Below are 23,141 nucleotides of genomic sequence, written 5' to 3'. Positions count from 1 at the left end.
CCCACCCAGTAGGCCATATGCACTCTAGCCACACCCACTCAGTAGGCCACGCCCACCCTGGCCACACCCACCCGGCCCCCTGAGGACAACCGCAATGCTGATGCAGCCCTCAATGAAATTGAGTTTGACACCACTGAGTTAGACGTACCTAAATATATTTGAATTTGAAGGAGCTGTGTACAAGTTCTAAAGATTTAATTTAAATTCTGAGGTTTCTTTGCATATTGTTTTCAGTGTACTTTTATTATGACCCATGATTCCAGTTTCACTCTCTAGATGGGAAAATCCAATGGTTTTGAGTTATTGCAATAAGGGACATTTTTATATGCTTTCTTCTAAAATCCTGAACATTAGTCCCCACAAGTACCACAACTCTGTGGGTTGTTCTTGAAGAGAAACAAAAACTTAGCAACAATTCTGTATTTCTGTTAATGTTATCTTTGTGTCTCACTTTAGAAAAAGACTCCTGGGAATTATGTAACAAGTGTAACATGATGAGACCAAAGCGTTCCCATCACTGCAGTCGGTGTGGGCACTGCGTTAGGAGAATGGATCATCACTGTCCATGGTAAGGTGACTTGTCAAGTATGTCATCTAATTTCATCTTTTTTAAAAAAACTTCTAATTTAATTACAGTGACTATGTAATCTTTTCTAATAATTACAGAATTCTTAATTCTATACTAGCATTATGATGTTTCAGGAACCAAAATGATATTAAAATGAACGCTTGGTGACAGTTCAAAGTTACAACGCAACTGAAAAAAGTGACTTATGACCATTTTTCACACTTATGACCTTTGCAGCATCCTCATGGTCACGTGATTTAGATTTGGATGCTTGACAGTCGTGTTTATGATGATTGCAATGCCCTAGGGTCACCTGAGCACCTTTTGCGACCTTCTGACAAGCAAAGTCAATGGGGAAGCTACATTCACTTAACCAAGTTATTAATTTTAACAACTCCCGCGATTCACTTAATGTATGTGGCAAGAAAAAAGTCATAAAATGGAGCAAAAATCACTTAACAAATTTCTCACTTAGCAACATAGATGTTGGGCTCAATTGGGGTCATAAGCTGAGGACTACCTGTACTAATTTTGTTTTTAAAAACATGAGATATTAATGTAGCACTGTAAAACCAAGGAACATTCCTACTATATTTCAAAAACAGTTCAGAAGCCAGAGAGTTCTTAACCTTACAAATGCAGCATTGGGACTTCTGAGAAAGAAATGGTGAACTGCCTGAAGTTACAAGAGTGCTGAAAAAAGTGATTTACGATCAGTCCTGGCACTTGCGATTGTCCCAGCATCCATATGGTCATGGGTTCAGAATTTGGGTGCTTGGCAACTAGCATGTATTTAACAATGATTGCAGCATCCTGGGATCATGTGATCAACATTTATGATCTTCCCTTTCAACAGGCAAACTCAGTTGGGGAAGCTGTGATTTGCTTAAAGACGTTTTGGCAGAAAAGATTGGAAAGTGAGGCATGACTTACGTTACGCTTGTCTGCGTTACTCTAGTGCTGACTTGTACGCTCTCAGGGGGGCTTCTCCCTCCTGGGTACGACCTGCTGCCTTTTTCTGTAATTCCCTTAATGACGGGCCCAATTTTTGGGACCCCGAGAGGTGGCTGGGCATGGATAGGGGCCTCTGGTGGAAATGCATCAAGAGGCCCCTAGTATGTTTTTAGCCGGTTGTTTTAAAGGGTTAGGGAGGGGGGGAATGGTAGAGTTGGGAGGGAATTAGGATGTGCTTCCTCAACCGGTTGTCAGTCTGGGCCTGAGATGGTTCCCAGCAAGATGGGGTTGGGGTTGGGGGCTTCTGATTTTCATGGCATTGGGGTGGGGTCTCAAATCCCCATAATGATTGGGAATGGCAGCAGGCAGTCACACGGAGGGCCATATCGACATCTGGGATCACGCCCCCGCTGTCTTCAAGCAGTGGCGTGCTCCGACCCTCCGGTTGGTACCCGTTTATCCGGGGGTGTGGGGGATCAGGTCCCTGAGCTTAGGCTGGTGTACTTCAATGCCAGATCCATGGTGAATAAGGCTCCCCTCATCCACGATTTAATCGAGGAGGAACGCGCGGACCTGGCATGTATTACAGAAACCTGGTTGGGCTCAGAGGGAGGTGTCCCTCTGACTGAGCTTTGCCCTCCAGGTTTCTGTGTGTTGCATCAGCTGAGGGCTCAGGGCAGGGGTGGTGGGGTGGCGGTAGTTATATGGGAGACCTTATGTCCGCGGGAGTCCACTGTTGTACAGATAGGCGGGAGTGAGTCCCTCCTCCTGAGGTGTGGCCCTAGGGCGCAGTTGGGCTTGGTGCTAACATACCTGGCGCCCAGCTGTGTGGCAACGGCCCTGCCTGAGCTTCTCGACGCCCTCAGGGTTTTCGGTTGAGTTTCCCAGACTTATAGTTCTGGGCAACTTTAACCTGTCTTTTCTGGGAGGGTCGTCTGAGTTAGCCCGGGAGTTCTTGGCCTCCATGACGGCCATTGGCCTGACCCAAGTAATTCAGGGTCCGACTCATGGGGGGGGACACACTCTCGACCTAGTTTTCTTATCTGGGCAGTGGCTTGATGATCTGGGAGGGGGCTCGCCAACTATTGTCCCCCTGTCATGGTCCGATCATCACCTCCTGCGGTTGGTCTTCCGTTATGCCACCCCCTGCTGCTGGGCTGCAGAACCGACCAGGTGGTTCTGCCCTAGGCGCCTAATGGACCCGGAACGGTTCCAGATGGCACTTGGGTCTATACCTATCCCCCTCACTCACAGCCCGGTCGACACCTTGGTGGATGCCTGGGAAAGGACTGCCACCAAGGCGCTTGACCGTGTTGTACCCTTGCGACCCCTGACCCGGCGTAGATCCCGGTGGGCTCCATGGTTTTTTGTGGAGGTCCGGGAGATGAAGCGTAGGAGACAGGGTCTAGAGAGCTGTTGGAGATCCAGCCGATCTGAATCTGACCGATTGCAGTTAAGAATCTTTATAAGGTCTTATCTTGCGGCGATGAGGACAGCGAAGGCTAATTACTTCGCTGCCCTCATCGTGTCCGCAGATAATCGCCCGGCCGCCCTGTTTAGGGTGACTTGCTCCCTTCTTAACCTGGAGGTGAGGGAGAATCCCTTACAGGGACGGGCCGAGGAGTTTAGTCATCATCTGACAGACAAAATCGCTCAGATCTGGGCCGGTTTGGACTCTGACTGGGCAGAGTCTGATGTGGAGGAATCGGACGGTCTTGAGCATGTTATCTGGACTGAGTTCGATCCTGTTTCCCCTGATGATGTGGACAGGATGATGGGGAGGCTGAGCTCCACCACCTGTTTGTTGGACCCGTGCCCCTCCTGGCTGGTTTATGCGGCCCAGGAGGAGACACGAGGCTGGTTCCAGGCAGTAATAACTGCTTTCTTGAAGGAGGGTATCTTCCCCGCTGCCTTGAAGGAGGCGGTGGTGAGACCCCTCCTCAAGAAGCCTGTCCTGGACCCGGCTGTTTTAAATAACTATTGTCCGGTCTCCAGCCTTTGCTTTTTGGCGAAGGTTGTTGAGAATGTGGTGGCGCATCAGCTTCCTCTGTTCCTGGATGAAACTGATTATCTGGACCCGTACCAATCGGGTTTCAGGCCCGGGCACAGCACGGAGACGGCATTGGTCGCGCTGGTGAATGATCTCTGGCGGGCTCGGGACAGGGGTTGTTCCTCTGTCCTAGTCCTATTAGATCTCTCAGCGGCTTTTGATACCATCGACCATGGTATCCTACTGCGACGTCTCAGGGGGTTGGGAGTGGGAGGCACCGTTCTACGGTGGTTCTCCTACCTCCTGGGCTGCTCGCAGTCGGTGTTGACAGGAGGGCAGAGATCCGCCCCGAGGCCTCTCGTTTGTGGAGTTCCTCAGGGGTCGGTTCTCTCTCCCCTCCTGTTCAACATCTATATGAAGCTGCTGGGCGAGATCATTCGTGGTTTCGGGGTGGGGTGTCATTAGTATGCTGATGATACCCAACTCGTGACCTCCCGTTTAGACTACTGCAACGCTCTCTACATGGGGCTGCCCTTGAGGACCACTCGGAGGTTTCAACTGGTGCAGAATGCGGCCACGCGAGTTGTGATGGGGGTTTCCCGATACTCCCATGTAACACCTCTACTCCGCGAGCTGCATTGGCTTCCGGTTGCCCTTCGGGTGAGATTCAAGGTGCTGGTGATGACCTATAAAGCCCTAAATGGCTTGGGTCCGGGATATCTGAGGGAACACCTGCTGCCGGCATCAAGCTCCCTTCGTCCTGTGCGCTCCCACAGGGAGGGCCTTCTCAGGATACCGCCGGTTAAGGAATGCCGGCGGGTTATTCCCAGGGGAAGAGCGTTCTCTGTGGATGCGCCGGCCCTATGGAACCAACTCCCCACGGAACTTAGGACTGCCCCCGACCTTCGCTCATTTCGCCGGGACCTGAAAACTTGGCTCTTCGAGCTGTCTGGCCCAGGCTGAGGGGTTTTAATTTTTTATTGGGTTTTAGTTTTAAATTTCGGGGACTTGATTTAATTAATTGTTTTAATCTGATTTTTGTATGTTATGTTTTTAATCTTTTTAATCTTCCCTGTAAACCGCCCTGAGTCCTACGGGAATAGGGCGGTATATAAATTTAATAAAATAAATAAAAATAAATGACTTACTTAACAACCGCATTGCTTAGCACTAGAGTGATTCCAACTGTGGTTGTAAGTCAAGGAGTCCTGGCGTATGCTATAGAATCATCCTCTGACCTTATTACAAGGAAGATATTCATTCAAGAGCAAAAAGATGCAACTTTATAAAAATTCCTTGTGTAGTAAACTACTTTATCTTTGTGAAAGGTTATATCTGGTAGAACTAGACCAGTACCAATGATAAAGGCAAAGGAAAGTAACAGTAAGGGTTTTTCTGTTGCCACAGTTCTTTCAGTCACTATGGGAAACATGCTTCTCTCCTTAAAGGCCGCCAGGTTTTTTGACTCAACAGCTTTAGTGTTGAATGTTACAAACATTTGATGTTCCTATCTCTGTGTTTACACTGTTTTCTGCAGGATTAACAATTGTGTAGGTGAAGATAATCATTGGCTGTTTTTGCAGTTGTGCTTCTACACAGAACTCCTGAGTTCTTACACACTGCTACTTGACTTCTCCCACTATTACTATTTTGAACCACTAAAAAAAGTTAATGCGGTAAGAGAATCTTCTGCTTGTCAAGAGTTGGATAAAAATTGTGTGTTGACATATTTTTGATACTTGAAATAATTGCTTTTGGAGCAGGGAGTCCGCTATCTTACTTCCCTCCACAGATAGAACACCACTATTGCTACACTCTCAAATCTGGCGAGCATTTGGGAGGACAAGATAAGAGTCCACGGGAATTATAGGATGGTTTAGAGGGGACGCGGTGGCTCAGTGGGTTAGGACGCTGAGCTTGACGATCAGAAGGTCGGCAGTTTGGCGGGTCGAATCCCGAGTGCCGCGTAGCAGAGTGAGCGCCTGTTACTCGTCCCAGCTTCTGCCAACCTAGCAGTTCGAAAGCACATAAAAATGCAAGTAGAAAAATAGGGACCACTACGGTGGGAAGGTAACAGCGTTCCTTGTGCCTCTGGTGTCTAGTTATGCCGGCCACATGACCACGGAGATGTCCTCGGACAAGCACTGGCTCTTCGGCTTTGAAACGGAGATGAGCATCGGCCCCTAGAGTTGGAAACGGCTAGCACGCATGTGCAGGGGAACCTTTACCTTTACCTTAGAGCGGGACTTGTCAAATGGCGGCCTTTAGGCCATGCCCTGCCTGCCATCTGTATAAAAACAGGAATGGGTGGGTGGTAGGTGGCAAGATAGCCAGATATGAGTCTCAGCTGAGCTTCCAGGGCAGCAGTAGCAGCCTATCAGCAGCCTCCTTCCTCTGGAGCCAGTGCTATCCTGTTGCCGCCATGCTCCTTGGCCTGCAGGTCTTCCAACAGCACCCAGAGAGGTGGGGCAGCATCTGACCCCTTACAAAAATAATCCCCTGCTGACCCCTGGAAAGTCTGCACAGAAGATGGTAGGAGGAAATGGGGAAGGAGCAGGCCAAGAGAGGAAAAAAATGAGTGAGTGGAGAAGAAAGGGAGGCCTTGAGAAAGCTGCAAGAGAGGAAGAGAGGCAGTGAAAGGGTAGAAGACAAGAAAAAATAAATAAGCTTTAGTAATTCAGTTTCAAAAACACTAGCTAGTCCTCATTTAGTGACTGTCTCATTTAGCAATTGTTTGCAGTTATAACAGTGACAAGAAAGTAACTCGTTTAGTGACCACTTTGCTTAATGATCAAGTTGCCAGTCCCAGTTGAAGTCGCTAAACAAGGTCAGCTGTAATGTCAGCTAAATTTGGGGATGATCGTTAATATATGGAGTTGAGACTTTGAGGTTCGGCATAACTGCATCATCCCATTCTTTACTCTGTCCTTTGGTAACAAGGAACAGAAATAGTGAGGAAAACCTGTTTTATCCAGAAAAAAGTTCAGCATAGTCAATGTTTCATCTTACACAATGTCAACTGCAGTAATAAATGCCATGTCACATTTCACTCTTTCTCATTCTCTTTACACTAAAGCATTATTTATTACCTTCCTGATTGATTACAGGACTAGTTCAGCTTTTCTGTGATGCATCATAGCCACAACATCTCCATCATGCAACAGTTTGTCACATCTCTTGTTTATTAGGCTGCACTGCAGATAGAATCAAACTATCGATTATTATTATTTTTTTTGTCAGATTTTAAAATCTAAATAAAAGTAATATCTACCAGGTGGCGACTCAGAAGATTTGTTTATGACAAATTTCAGCAAGATCCAGCCTGTAAAAACATTTAATGTTTTTAATGTATAAATATTAAAAATGAACTTCAATATGCCCACATTACATTCAAAAGCTTGAATACTATAAAAGCTTTTCTTACTTGTGAACTAAGAAATATTAGCTTGGCAGAACTGACTATAATTTGCACATTCTGCTGGAATGACTGCAGCAAAGAAGTATTTGGTAAAGGAGCAAAATAGTATACATTTCATTTGAAAGTCTGCAGCCACTGCAGTTGTTTGTCCAGTAGGAGGAGTATTATCACAAGATCTCTCTGGAAAGTAAATACAACATAAAGATCTCTTGGTAATTGTTGGAAGTCATTGCAAATGTCAAAATTTCATATGCTTTCATAGGAAAACACAAGAGTTGTTGCAAGACTTAGTTTTTGCAATTGACAATTTTTATTTTTAAAGTATCAGTAGGAGAGGTTCAGGGTATGCATTGCTGTCTCCTGTAGTAAACAATCTGCAGTGGTAAAAAATATGAGCAGCAAAAAAATAGTGTGAGGGAACTACCCACAGTTGGCCAAAGAACCTGCAATTTTGAACTTTCGAGGTGCCCCTTTGCGTTTTCTGCTTATCAGAATAACAAGATTAAATTATTATGTTTTCTTTTACAGGATGTCTTTGTATTTAGACATGAGCTTGCCCTAACAAGAATATCAACATTCATGGGTTTAATTATGTTAGTTGGAATTACTGGACTCTTTTATACTCAGCTAATTGGTGTATTTAATGTAAGTGTTTAATTCCTTTGAAATATTTTAATGCATATATTTATGCAGTGCTGAAAGTATATAATCTGTTATTGTTCTTCAGCTGTTGTTTTCAAAACTTTGTAACCCAAAGGTTATCAATTTGCCAGATTTGCCTGTCAATAGTAAATACACGTTTGAAGATTTCATCTGTTAGTACCTTGGTCCCAAATTAGGTTGATATTAAAGGGTCAAAACAGAGTTGGAAACCAAATAACAGCCATTTTATTGGCAATAATATGTTCATAGTGCTTTGTTCCAGTTACCAGTCTCAGAACTTCATTATCATTTGAAGTTTTTGGACCATTTTCAGAGGCAACCCTGCATTAATAGTAATTCAAATGTGAGTTTCCCAGAGGATGTATCATTGAAGCAGGATGATCCCTATCTAATTAAGATTGTGGCTGGCACAGAAGCTTATGCTAGAAGAAGCCATCCTAATCTATAGGGCATTTGTGCTCCTAGTGATAATTATGGATCATGAGCACTTTAAATTAAGAGCCCAATCTTTGAGGAACAGGTTTTTGCTTGCAGGACAGAATGGACCATCTCAGTTCAGAATTAACTACCTAGTAATACTGTCTTGTCATAATTTAGTTTCAATTTATTAACATTTATGTAGTCCATTATATGTGACAAAAAAATCAGTGTAGCTCATCCAGTGCTTTTTAGGAGTTTGGTGCAAAAGATAAATAGTTGGCTACGCTGAAGGCATAATCTTAAGTCCCTAGATCAGAAGATATCAAATTTGGTGGCCATTAACTTGTCCGCACCCTCCAGCCAAATAAAACTTTTTCACTATGCTCTGATATGGTCCCCTCTCTCTTTTTCCAGTCAGAATGGGAGTGTGATTTGGCAGTATTCCTGCTATCTTTCTTAAGCCAGACTATACCCAAAACTGGACTGTTTCTAAAAGGACTGTAGTGTCTGGGATTCTGGCCTAACCCTAGTCCTGAATGGCATGGGCTAAGTATCTTCTTACCCTGTCAATCACTTCATTTGATTTGATTTGATTTGATTAAATTTATGTGCCGCCCTTCTCCCTGAGGACTCAGGGCGGCTCACAACCGTAAAAATTAAAAAACATAAAGTAATTTTTTTAAAAAAAGAATTAAACAGTAGATGTAATAAATACAAGACAATTTAACCCAGTAAAAAGCCTAATTAAAAACCGTAGTCAGTCCAGGCCCGCTTGTTGGAACAACCAGGTCTTCAGGTCATGGCAGAAGGACCGAAGGTGAATGCCGCCCTCGGAGCCCCAAGCCAATCAGCAAAACCAAGTTTTGATACCCTTCCAGAAGGGTAGCAGCCGTTCTCGTTTCTGGTGGTCGAATGTTCTGCAGGTCTCGGGTCACAGCGGAAAATGCTCTTCTTGGCCCCACTAGCTGGAATTCCTTGGCCGACAAAGTCTGCAGCTGAAGTAGCCTTATGGCTAAATACCACCTACCATTAGCCTGCATCCAAAGTTTAAATATGCTGTATTCCTGATTTCTTTAAGTGTATTAGAAAGAAAATGTAAGTCTTTAACATTTTAAGGCATTAACTAAAAAAAGGCCCCCCTCCCTTCTTTGCCTCCATAACTTTTGCTAAAAAAAAATTTTTTTTCACTATTTGCCAGTGAGAAGATACTATATATTTTAATGGAAAAAAATAACGTGCTTCATTGCTGCATGAAAGGAGGCTTCCCCCCCCCCTGCTATTTCTGATTTATATTAAAAGATTTGTATGGAAGGGGAAAAATACATGTTGTATTTGAAAGGAATCAGTCTTTCCCTGATAGTCAGATCTGTTAAACACAGATCTGTAACTTGTAGGATAACTGTTCTCACCTTGTTTATAAAACAGTAATCATTTTCCCACCAAGACACTACTTGTGATCCCTAGTTGTGATCTGAACTTGGTTCCGGCAGCGTGTACATGTATAGTACATGGATATTTCTTATGATTGGGGTTGGTACTGTTAACCTCCTGTGACCTATATTGTATGTATGCAGCGTCTTGTTGAAGGAGTGGTGGATTATTTTTCAGTTGTTATAAGAGTGAGAAATTTGAAATGAGCTCATTTGCTTTTACATGACTTAAACAGCTGTTACTGCAATGGTAATTTCTTGATATACTTATTTCCACAATTCCTGTACAAAGCTTATCAGCATGGTTCTAATCACTTAGCTGCCAAATTAATTCTAATTATTTATCTGCTGATTTTTTTTTAATACAAGTCAGTATTTTTAGCTTCTGTTGTTCTTTCACCCGCTTTCAGAGCTTACGTTATCCGAAGTCAACAATAATAAATTAATCTGAATTTAATGATAATTTAACATGCTAAACATGTATTTAATGTATTCTGCAATCAATTTGTTTGGTTTATACAATATTCCTTTTTTTAAGTTAAAATGAATAAAATACTTAGTGTTTTTCCTTTCCTTTTTATTTTCTGGCAATTTTGGAGGCAGAAACATTTTGGGTCGACTTATTTTTTTTGACTAAATTTTACATTAGATTTTCATTTGGTAAGCCACTTATCTGGAGTCTTTTGTATAAATGAAAAAATCCAGGTTATCAGTAACTGCTGAAAATAACAGGATAATCGCTTAAGCAGTGATTCTCTGATGTCATTGTGGGAGGTTGGTAAAAGAGGATTACCATGACCCAGATAAAATAATTAGAAATTACTTGGACACTTACAAATGAATGATTTACTGTTCTAATCTCATTTCCAAAGTTAGAAAAGATCTGTCTTTCAATATAATACTGCCAGATGTTTTTAGTTGAAATGCATCCTTTGAAGAGACTAATCTGAAGCCTAATTTTAAGGATTATCTTTGATTATTTTTATTTAAAATCTTAAACAGGATCTGTTTTATTTTCCATATGTTATTGCAAATGATTAACAGAGTTAACAGATTTTTTTTAAACAGAATGATAGTCTGGAGCGCATTGTATTTCAGATGTAGATCGTGATGTCTGTTTTGCTATTGTTTTTGGGTGCCTTTGAATTAGTCTTTTGGAATTCTTGAATGGCTCAATCAAAACAAATTGATTTCTTTACACATTTTTATTAAAATAATGGTCAGTTGTACAAGTGTTCTATCCAGTGTTATACTTTCAATATAGAACGGTAGATATGCATATGGGACATTTGCAGGTGCTGCTGTAATTAGTGAATCCAATCTCCCTGTTATCTTTGGAAAAAGGAAAAGAATATTATTGTATTGCCTGACACCAGCCATTTTACAGCTGAATTTCGTCAAGGCAAAGTTGGAAATATGGGCTGGGGGGGGTGCATTTGCAGACCACAGGTGGCCGATCTGTGAATGGTTACAATTATATGTCATTTGTACTGTGATTACACTCTGGCTATAATTTTTCAGATATCCTAAAAATAAATACAATTTGTACTCTGAGGCTATCAGCGAACCTCATTTATGCTCTATTAATCCTCTAAGAATAAAGGAGGGCCTAGTAGAGGAGGATTCTGAGAGGCAAGTTAAATAGGCCTCCAGGAAACTATTTTGTGACTGAATGGCAGCAACATGATTTCCTCCTGTTTAGGGAGAGAATGATTAAACAGGCCTAAAATAGATTTGGGAGCAGCCCCAGAAGTCTTCCATTTTCATTTCCTCTCTTAAAGTCAACCCCTGCAAGCCCAAATTGGGCTGAATAAATGAGCTTTCCAGCTGATAAGGAGCAAATGGTAGTCTAGAGCAGAGATCCACAACCTTTTGGACACCAAGGAGAGAAGTTTTTCCGCGGACCGGAGGGTGCGTGGTTTTGTGTGCTACCTGCATCCAGCGGATGGGGCTTTGCTTGTTTATGTGGACTGGTTGCTGGCATGCCATGGCCTGGTACTGGTCCCCTGACCAGGGGCTGGGGACCCCTGGTCTAGAGGCCAATAAAACTCCCCAACCTGTACTAGTAGCTATACAGTTTTGGAAAATTTAGTCTGTCCTTGCACCTGAATTGGTTGGTTGATTACTTTTACCTGCTGGCAATTGAGAGACCCATCAGGTGACAGTCATGCCACTAAAAAAACAAAAGTAAGCAATCAGAAAAAGCCGTAAGTATAGAATAGCCATCATAGAAATGAGAAAAGGCAAAGGGGGTCATTTAAGAATGAAGGACCTCTTAATTCTATTTCATCTTATTTTCTGAAACCTAACAAAGTAGGAACAGAATGGATGTCAAGGGGCAAAGAATTCCCTATTATTGGTCCTGCAACAGAAAAACATTGTTGGGACTCCAACCTACAGCTTCTCCTGCACGTAAGAAGGGTTAAAATTGATCAGGGAAGCTGGTCCTAGACTGATTTTTCTGCCTGTATGTGTTACAGATTTGAAACTGTTGGTAAAATTTTCAAATGTCTCATTTTTTTTTCTGACCTGAAGATACTGTGGATTTGTTAGCATTCTTGTTATTTCATATAGCCATGTTTATGAGTTATTTAAAATGCCACTGAACTACTGTGCCTCCAGCTGTGATCTCCTTAGATGTATTGAGCTAAGTAGGGTCATTCCCGGTCAGTGGCTAGATGTACAGCTATGGGAGAACGCTTAAACACTACAGGAAATGTTGGCAATTCAGAAAGTGAAACATTTCTTCTGAAGTGTTATTGAATCAATCAATGCCCGGAATAAGGCCTGCTGTTGCTTCCTGAGGTCAGGTCAGGATGGCAAATGTATACATTTGTCCCTTCTTACAAGAACAGTTTTGGCATCTAGATCTAGTCTGAAGGCAATTTTACAATGTTCTTTTACAATTAATTTTTGTACAATTCTGAAGAATTGTATTCTTTCCTAAACTTTGTATTTTTTTAATTGATTCACTTGATGCCTTGTTCTTCCCATAGGCTATGTCGTGCATGTTGAAAAAGCTATTCCTTTCTTAAGAATCTAGACATCCTTATCATAACTAGAAGTTATTTTCATTTATTTATTTTTTGAGAATTTTTCCTTGCTGTTCATGATCAGCATAATGTCACATATTCATTCTAGAATTCTCACAATCCAGTGAAGGATGTAAACGAAGAGGTAGTAAAAAAAACATTTGGTGTTTGTGAGATGTTCTTTGGGTGAATTTGGATGTTAAACGTTTGATATTGAAAATTTTGGCTTCAGGCTAGATACTTACGCTTGTTACACAAATATTTGAATATGCCCATATTTGAATTGTAAGCCGAGTAAAAGATGCCTTATGATTACGTTTCTTGTGATTATGTGGACACAACCAAACAGTTTACTTGGCACTTTTAGAGAAGCTTTGCCATTGCCTTAATCTGAGGTATGTCTTTTAATTTTGTAGTCTAGATTATAATCATACTGGTTCCCATTCAGATACAAAGTAATCGTATCCTGCTTAGTTTCCAAGTTAAGACACAGACAACCAGATGGCCGTGGTTAAAAGACAGGATTTCTTTTTTAAAAAAGATAATGAAAATTCCTGAAATAGGAAACAGGGAAAACAACCTTGGTCGTTAATGCTGCATTAATATGGTTATAGCACTCTAAAAGGAATATTTATACTGAAAGAGAGTCAACAATATCTGCAGTCTGCTTAAATTTTGTTTCTTTAAATAAATACTTTATTTTTATAAACATGAAAAGAATATCATTGTAAGTTTATTCATATTCAGCCTTTTCTGGATTTTTTTTACCTTAGACATTTTTTGCATTGTTTCTAAATTTATTTTCTCTTTAGCCTTCAAGTTATTTGAATTTAAATTATTATTTAAATTAATCAAATAATGTAACTTTCATGACTTTGTATGCTGAAACTTTAGCAAAGCCCACTTCAAAATGAATGTCAGATTTCCCTTCTGCCTGTTAGGATATTTTGAAGGTACTCTGACATAACCTTGACTTGGGGAGGTCACCCACTAGCCCAGTTTCATTACCTAAGATACAAAGACAAGTATCTTGTTTCCTTGATGTGGCTGTATTGCTCAGGTTGAAGTTGCTGAACTGCATTCTTACATATTGGAGAGATTTTTAATTAATTTAATTGTCCAGTTCAAATAGTTAAATGAAGAAAGGATGAGACTAAATGGGTTTGCTCTTATTTTGGTCTGACTTACAGTCCCCCGAAAGGCATGCTATACTATGCAAATTGTTCTTTAAAAGAAATAAGGAATTATTTCTTTATTCAAAGTTTAAATTTAGGATATTTTTTAATTACAGAAAATACCTGAACTAACCCAGTCAAGGACTCACTATTCTCAATATAATATTTGCTAAAATAATACATGGCACACTATTTTGATAAGGTACAATAAATGAAAGAAATTATTTTGGCCACAGCTCTAAAGATCCTTTATATTCAGACATTTGGAATATTGGATTTCATCATCTGACTGAGTAAGATACTCACATGGAAACAGAAAACATTTGTATTTCTCTTGAGTGATAAGATTACAGTAAAATTGTAAAAAAAATGTCAGCTTTGTTATCTATATATATTTGTATCTGTGTCTGTATGAGTGTGAATTACAGTTAAACTGTAGAAAGTGTTACCTTTGTTATCTTTATTTATTTCTGTCTTATGTGTGTATGCACAGATAGAGGAAATAGAGTACCTCACTGTCAATGATACATCAAAAAAATTTTTGTAACATATATGCTCCTCCTATACTTTTGAAAAATAACAGCCTTTGTATTTTCATGATAAGAAATATTTAAGCTATTTTTTCTTAAAATAGGACATTACAAGTATAGAAAAACTGGCCAACTGTTGTGAAGAAATGTGAGTATCATTTTGTTTTGTTAAAATCTTTATGGAGCTTGGCAATAAAATGCATGTATGAGAAACACTTAAGGCACTAATGAAAGCTTAGCTTAGCTTTTTCACAATGATTCACATGGTGCTTTAATTTTATTTTTATTTTATTTTTTTTAAAAAAAGTTCTATCCGGTTCAATTCAAAACAATGCTTTCAAAGCATGGTCCAGAAAGGGGATTTGTTTTGTTTTGCTCTCTTTTGTTGGCAAACAGTCTGTTGACTATGAGGAACATCTTAGTTCTACAAGTTCAAATGCAGTTTGTGTTTCTTAAAGTCTCAGCTGCTGCTGAAGAGAAAAGAAAAGCTTTGCTTAGGGCGGCTCAGATGCAATTCATCAGAGTCAAGTAATGGATCCCCAGCCAACCTGTATTGTGCTAGCTGACTGAAGTGCACCATGGGAGTGCTGTCTTTCACTAATGATGCTGTCGTCTGTAGATCAAGACCTCGAAAGCCATGGCAGCAGACCTTCTCAGAAGTTTTTGGCACTCGCTGGAAAATCCTGTGGTTTATTCCTTTCAGGCAAAGGCGACCACTGCGCGTTCCCTACCACTTTGCCAATCACGTCTAAACAGATGGATGGTAGGCACAGATGGGTTCTCCATGCTAGATGTGTGTTGCAGGTTTTGTGATAATAGAACTATGGCACTCCTAAAGTCAATTAAAATCTACCCACCAATCTTAGACGTCACAACGTGCCCCAGGCTTGTTTTTTTTTTTTTAATAATGAAGATTTTTCATTCTGCCTAGGGATTAAGACACAGTTCTCTGTTTATATTCAAAGTGTACTTCCATTCAGATTAGCATCGCAGAGAAACCACTGCAATGATTGATGTACAAATATTACTGATTAAATGATTAAAACAACGATTGATGTACAAATATTACTTTTGCTTTGATAATACAGTCAATTTTGATAGAAATTCTATCACTTACACAGATCAACAGGTTTGGAAGTATCATGAGTGGTTTGAATTTCTTATTTTTTTTTTTATCAGTCATACTAGCTGGATTATGTAGAAATGTCTGTTTTCCTATTCATCTGTTTTAATGCCTCCAATGCCTTTTTATTTATGATGCATAATATTAAACTGCAGCTTATCTCTAGAGAAGACTGGCATTTTAACAGTGTATTTTTAAAAGGAAGAATAATGTTTGTTTCTGTGTGTTTAAAAAATACGTTGTGTAAAAACAAAACATAAAATCCACTGCTTTTTGAAAGAAAAATTGCTTATAAAATGTGTAATTCTCTCCTCTTTGTACATGCAATAATTAGCCTTAAGTGCTAGCTAGATGTGTCTTAGAAGTATATACTGAGCAAAGTTTATGCCATGATCCAGCCAAAGTTAAGCACCTTTTAAATCCTACTTATATTAGTGATACATTTAGTATTTTTTTTCATTCTCTCCCAAAAGAACAGGCAAGCTGCCTTGTTGCAATTGGAATAAATGGCAGATCTGTTTTTCTGGGCTTAAGCTCCAGCCCTATACCTGTATGTGATTTATTTTGAATAGATATGCATAGGATTCTACTAAGTGCCTAATTTTGGTTCGATTGTGCCTATAAAATTTATCAACAATTACTATATCATATCTACCGAAAACATATACAGTACTGTGTTGTTGTTTCTGTGTACTGTGTTTCTTGTTTTGTACTGTCACCACTAGAAGGATTTAAAATTTAAATTTCATGCATTCATAGATCGGATAATATATGTTGGAGATATTTTAGCAATAGTATTTATATAGTAAATATAGTTGTTAGGTTTAGCATTATCTACTCTGTATTACATTTGCTTGTCAGAAGGTTGCAAAAGGCGATCACATGAACTCGGGACCCTGAAACCGTCATCAATATGAACCAGTTGTCAAGCATCCAAATGTAAATCACATGACCAAGGGGAATGCTGCAACGGTCCTAAGTGTGAAAAATGGTCATAAGTCATTTTTTTCAGTGCCATTGTAACTTTGAACTGTCACTAAATGAACTGTTGTAAATCAAGGACTACCTGTATTTGGGGCAGATACTGGCTAGTGAGGCAGCCTCGGGAATAGCTGCAGTTTCTTTTGAGTTGCTAAGGAGTGTGTCCAGGTGTGCTTCAAATCACCTTTTCCCTACAGATCTGGACTGGGACACAGTTCTGTTCTAGAGCAGGGGTCTCCAACCCCCGGTCCATGGGCTGGTACCAGGCCGCGGCATGCCAGCAGCCGGTCTGCACAAACAAGCAAAGCCCCATCAGCAGGATACAGGCAGCACACAAAACCACGCCCCCTCGGAAAAAGCTTGCACCGTGTAACCGGTCCCTGGTGCCCAAAAGGTTGGGGACCTCTGTTCTAGAGCACCAATATCAGTTTATGAGTAATAGCACACAGAATAATTACTGATGACAGATGTTAGTTCACTTCATATATAAAAACAGAACAAATTATATTAAATCATTTCTGACAGATGTTTACACTGATTATACATGCATCTGGTAATATAACATTCTGTTCGCTTGTTTCAAACAGCTTCCATATCCTCTTTGCTTAAGTCTACTTTCCATTCATTCTGATTGGAGATTATCTTGTCTTCTAACACTTTTTTCATAAAAGATATTTAGGTCACCTTTGTGAAATTGGCTAACTTTTATTTCTTTCTGAAGATCCATTCTTGAGAGTATCAAAAATGATTTGTTCCACATTCAGAGCCTCTCTTATCATGCCTCTATCCCTCTCAAGCTTTCATCATAAACAATCAAGTCAATCAGGCTTTTAAATTTGTGTGTTTGCTATATGTACAAATGAACTAAGTTATGCTTATGAATTTGAAAAAAAATGCAGCTTTTTCTAAACAGATCCTCACCAGATATTCACCATTCTCATTCATTTTGGGCTGTCTAAATAGTCCAGTCCTTTTTCTTTATTTTCTTTTACATGATTCAAATGATCTAACAGACTAGTGTTTTCACCTGGATCGCATTCATTCATTATATTGAATATTTTCCATAAATCTCCTTCCTGCTTCTTCCACCATTTCCATACATTGGAACGTAAATCGGCAACTAATCATCAACTTACAGATTTATACATTTATATGCACAAATAATACCAGTTCATATTTTCTGACATATACTTTGGCTCATTCTAATTGGAACTACATCTTTATTTATTTATTTATTTTTAACATATTCAACATGTATAACAACTCAACATGTATAAACCTCCTATATTCCCATCTATTACTACTACAGTGTTTCACAGACATACAACATATTTAGTTTTCTTTCTTACGTTTCAGTTGTTAATCCCTGCATTTGGGCTTTTATTTCTTTAATGTTCCACATTGTGCTCCTCATCTTCAAATTGTCAAGATTGTCCCCTGATGGGCCTAATAGGTAATAATCCCTGTTGTCCAACTTCGCTTTGCTTAATTACTCTTTCACCCATCACCTTTTAGTAAGAGAAGGTGTAAACAATATTACTAGCTGTAGTTTACCTATGCCACATGCAGCATTCCCTGCTAATGGAGTGTACAATACCAGTCATGACCAGCCTGAGCCAAGTCCAGCCAAAGTGTGTATTCTGCACAAGTTTCAATCTCTAATATAGAGACTTCCTGGGAACCAAGCATCCTGTTGCTTCACCCTGTCAGATAGGAGTCATGTATTATATAGTGAGACATCCCGAGGATGTTATTATAACAGCTGTGAAATATGTTTATTAAAAATAATTCACAGAGGGAACATGAAGTTCATTAATCTGACACCCATCTCCTCTTAGAAATACTGTACGTGTTGGCTGGTGTAATTATTTTGATGAAACTGTTACAGACCTCTTGGTCTAGACAACCAATTTTGTCAGTAGACTGAGTTCTAATCCTGCCCTAGGCACAAAAGTCACCTGGGTGACCTTGGGCCAGTCTTTCTCTCTCAGCCCAGCTCATCTCAAAGGTTGTTGTGGGGAGAATACAGTAGGATGAGGAAGGAATATTAGGTGTGTTCACTGCCTTGAATTATTTATAAAAACAATAAAGATGGGATATAAATAAATAAATATCACTTTTTTTGTTTTACATAAACTCTGGAGCAGCCTTTGGTAAATTTCACCTTGAGAACTTTTGCACATAGTAGGATATTGACTGAACTGAGTTTTAGGAAAATGTAATTAATAGATTAAAAGTTTCAGATTCATTCGAGATGACTACATTGTCTTAAAAGTCACTCAGATATCTGGATCCATTTACAGCTTTTTAGTTTAATGACTCCTGAATGCATTCTTTTATGAACCGTTTCTGCAGCTCCAATAAAATTTAACTCAGAAAAGCTAGTCTGTGGAGAATGTTCACTGATAACTTTTATCTCAAAACGAAAATTGAGAACCGAGAAAGCATTGAAAGCTAAACTTATATTTAACAGTACTCTCTCATGCATTCCATACTGCATTGTTGTTTAAATGAGGCAAGAAATCTAAAATTAATGCTATCTAGAATAAAATAAAGCTTTGTCCCATATTGTTTGTACAGTACTTGAGATATCTACCCTTATTTTGTTCTTGAAGTGCCCTCTCTTGGTTGATTTGTGCAATTTCATTACTATTAAGAAAAGTAGGTAGTTGTATGCCTTATCTTTCCATACACAGATAATGAGATTTGCAGGAGAAAAAAGTTAGTAGATCACGTTGTGTGAGGGATGCAGCAAAATTATATACCACATTCTTTCCATATAGAAAAATCTGCCAGTTACCTGCTTGACTGCTCATATTAAAATGGATCATAAAAAATAATTATGTTCCTGTCTCCAAAAAAGCCTACAAACTAAGATAAGGTGTGTCAGGGAAATAGATTTTTGTGCCTCTTAAGATAAACATCTAATGGTTGAATGGTTACATATATATTGTTTAAAAAGTTCAGTAAAATATTTTCACTGTAAACATTCTACATACTCTTTGAAATATTGACTGTCACATAATGCATGTAATATTGTTAGTTTAAAAAGAGTGTCGAAAATAACTTTTGATTAATTGGCTTTTTTAAATATCGATAGTACAGGGGATTTTCATAAACATTAAAATCCAGATTTAGGAAAATGTTTTCCCTTTGTATATAAAAAATACCGCTAGGATAATAAATTGAGAGATTAGTTGGGACTAAATATGTTTTAATATGAGTAGGACAGCTGCTTAATTTTCTTTCTTACTTTGCATCTGTTATATTTGTTCATAATCTCTTGATTTTGATGCATGAATTTAAACAACTGTTCAGAGAGATATTGTTCACAAAATGCTAAGTATTATCTGAGCAAATTATACAGTGTTTGGACATGTATTTTGCACCTAAATTATTTATAGATATTTTAGACTCCATTATTTGCTTAGTTATATATTTTAGCATCTTTATTTAGGATCCCATCAAAATAGTTTGGAATAATTAGCAATAGTTTTGTTTCCTAAGGACCAAACTTGTAACTGCAATTCATCTCTTCATAAAAAGTTCTTAACCAGTGTTGTTATAAGATAATCATATAGCTATCAATATCTATAGTAAATACAGTATGTTAGAATCTCCATTGTTCAGAACTATTGTTAAAAATCACAATTTTAATTCACTATTGCCCTTTTAAAAGATGGATTATAATTCTGTCTCTTGTGTGCTAAGTGGAGTATATTACCAAGATGTCAGTGACTAATCCACAAATAAAAGAATGCTTAGGGGCTGTTTAATAACAACTGAATAATTATGAAGGCAAATTGGTAGGCTGATGGCAAAGTTCCCAGTGATCAGAGTGATATGGTTGGGTTTTATTGACTGATGGAGGTTTTAAGGACTAGCATACCGTTCTCCTCCTCCATTCCCAGGTATATGGCTTACAATGTTCAGTCAACAATGGGGGTCAAAAGCATTCCAATCCTTAATGGGACCCACAGCCCATCTCGGCTGAACCTTCTGTGCAGCACAGGTGACTTGGCTCATTTAGTCTACCACCATTTCTGCCTGAATTCCAGTGTGTGTTGGGTGTATGTGAAGCCTCCGTACTGTGCCATCTGCAAAGCTTCTTGGGATAAGTAGTTCCATTGTAATCCATTCACTGAATTTTTTTTCTGAGATTCCAATGACAAAAAGTATTTGTTGAGCCAGAATATTATTAATGTAAAATATAGGAAAAAAATGGTTGTGAGTGAAATGTGCAAGAGGTTTGGGCTTAAAATTCACGCTGATACAGCTGTCGTTTTTCCTAAATCATGGAACATATTTGTAAATAATAGAATCCTGTTCTAACTTTGAAGGTTTAATGCTCTGTGCCAAGTGTAATTCTTATAAATAAAAGTCACTTGTTTATAGACACATTTCCATATTTGTTCCTGCCATTCAATAGTCATCTTACCATTAAAATTGAGAATTTTGCAAATTGACTTTGACCACCAAAAAAACAAAACACCATTTATTTTTATCAACTAGGGGACTTTGTATTAGGGTAACTTTAACAACAGGATTTTCATTTTGTATCACCAGGGTTTCCAGTGCAATCCTTGCATTTCTGGTTCAGTACAGGAATACATTTAAAACTTCTGAGCCAACTCAAGACTTGATGCTGTGGCTATCAAAAGACAGCTTAGCTGTGGTCTATTTTCCAGGGCCTCCTGATCATCCCTTACCTCTGCATAACGACTAGTATAACTTTACACAGCCTCTATAGCAGGGGTCCTCAAACCTAGCCACTTGAAGACTTCTGGACATGGCTGGCTGGGAGTTGAAGTCCACAAGTCTTCAAGTGGCCAACTTTGAGGACCCCTGCTCTATAGGTTACCATCAATTCAGCTGATAGGATTTGAATTCTGTTACCATACAACCTTTCCTTAATAATGTCTTCAATCTAGTTTGGGCTGTTCAAAAGCCAAATTATCAATTTTACAGGGACCCGCTATTGACCACCTAATGATGACATGTTTATTGAACATGCAATTTGATGCTGCCTACTCCAGGAGCTCTGGAGCAGACTTTTTCAAACTGTATTCCATGGAAACTTAATGAATTCCATGACAGACTAAAACCCACACACACACACTTGTACAAGGCCAATTTTCTATCACTAGAGATTTGCCTAAGCCTACCAGAGGCACCTTTTTTTTGGGGGGGGTAATGATATCAGGAGTGAAAAGGTGATGTAATTATGCACCCATTTCCCACAATAATTAGAAGTGGAAAATAGGCGTTGTGAACAGGATGCTTTATTTGCATTGTACTTCTGACGTTGGCCTTAGTTGCTGATCCCTTGTAACAGTAAAGCAAGAATAGTGTCCTTCAGCCTGATAAAGTAAAATTTATAGGAGTTTCCTGAAATGTCATAGTTTAAAGGAAACGTGGGTAGCAATAATTAAGATGATGAATGATTATTTTCAAAATAAATGTCTTTTTAAAATCTGGTAAGAATAATTATATATTAAAAAATAAAAATAAAAAATCACCACCACCAGAACGTTCAACTGGCATATGCTGCATCTGTGGAAGCAGGTACAGTAACAACTTTCCACTGTTAATATGGCAATGTGTGATAGTATCCATTCTTTGAGTTCTAGGAGCTTTTAGACCTAGATATATTTCAGAAGACACATTTTCTTATATGATCACTGCAAGTTGAATGTAATCTACCAAATACATTGCTTTTTATAATCATCATTCACTTAACCTTAATAAATGCATGTTTCTTTAGAACAGTTTCCTAAAATATGGTATTTATTTTTACACAATCCCTTGGACTTCTGTTTAATAATTTCTGAACCTGAGAATATGGAGAGCTACTGACAGCTGTATATTTAGAAATGGAGGGGCATCAGTTGCACCATTACTTGAAGTATATTTTTTTATTTGCTATTCTAAAAAGCTTAACGGTTCTTCTGAACAATTTGCAGCCTAAATGCCATGATAACTATTGTTCTACGATGACACGCAAAGGGTAAAGTTTTGTAACAGGAAATTCAAATTTTTACTCCACATCTAACTCCTCTACTATTTGATTTACACCTGTTATATTTAGACTGTTTCTGAAATCATCAAAACTGTTTATATTCAGCACTGCAAGGAAATTTGCTGCTTTCATTTAACTGTTAGACTATTGTGCGCAGATATGATTGGGAGAAGGGAAATTGTGGATAATATCAGATTATAAGGATTATAAGGTTACTGTAATTATTATGCAGTAATATCCTGAACAAAAATGTGTTTACTTTATAGATCTTATTTTTGTATTGGTGTATATTGGTGGTTATATTTGGGTTACATTTATGTGTTTTTTAAAAAAACGGGTGATTTAATTTACTTCTGTACTGTATTTTTGGAAATCTTATTTATAAATAAACTATTATATGCTTGTATTCCCTTTAAGAGGTATAATGCTTAGAAAAATGTATATTTGAAGTTTTCTAATACTTGAATTCAAATCTGAAATTCCTTACAAAATTCCTTCTATAGTAAAACATGTTACACATTGGTTTTTATAGTTTAAATTAAAACACCCTCTAAACAAAGTTGTAGTTCCATATGCAGAATATCATGAAATAAATCATTAGAACAAAGTGTTTTGTCGCTTCCGTTTTTCATTAATGTTATAATTTTATTGGATGTAATAGTTACTTCACAGATGATTAATATACCGGTAAGTTTTTTTCCTCAATAAGGTGTGACTAACCAGTTTTGGGATCAAATACTAAAATAGAAGAATCTGCTGTGATCCAGCAAGGTTCATATATATGTTTTACTATATGTGGTATATTGTCAAGTGTGATAGCTAATAGCAAAGGTTTACA

At 38.7% G+C, this 23,141-nt stretch overlaps 1 protein-coding gene across 6 annotated transcripts in view; it reads left to right on the top strand.

The window, feature by feature from the left end:
* Positions 1 to 22,904, top strand: part of ZDHHC21 (zDHHC palmitoyltransferase 21) — a 33,182-nt gene extending 10,278 nt beyond the window's left edge. For all 6 annotated transcript variants that reach the window (XM_081318764.1, XM_081318759.1, XM_081318761.1 and 3 more), the window contains 5 exons: positions 457 to 568; positions 5,050 to 5,188; positions 7,459 to 7,575; positions 14,285 to 14,328; positions 14,800 to 22,904. In XM_081318764.1, coding sequence (XP_081174890.1) covers positions 457 to 568; positions 5,050 to 5,188; positions 7,459 to 7,575; positions 14,285 to 14,328; positions 14,800 to 14,932 — 545 coding nt within the window. In that variant the 3' untranslated portion in view covers positions 14,933 to 22,904. The remainder of the gene's footprint in view (positions 1 to 456; positions 569 to 5,049; positions 5,189 to 7,458; positions 7,576 to 14,284; positions 14,329 to 14,799) is intronic.
* Positions 22,905 to 23,141: the final 237 nt, after the last annotated feature.

Source organism: Vipera berus (assembly GCF_964194415.1).
Source record: "Vipera berus genome assembly, chromosome: 2".
Taxonomy (NCBI): domain Eukaryota; kingdom Metazoa; phylum Chordata; class Lepidosauria; order Squamata; family Viperidae; genus Vipera; species Vipera berus.
Note: the sequence above shows the minus strand (reverse complement) of the source record. Positions and strands in the feature narration are given on the sequence as shown.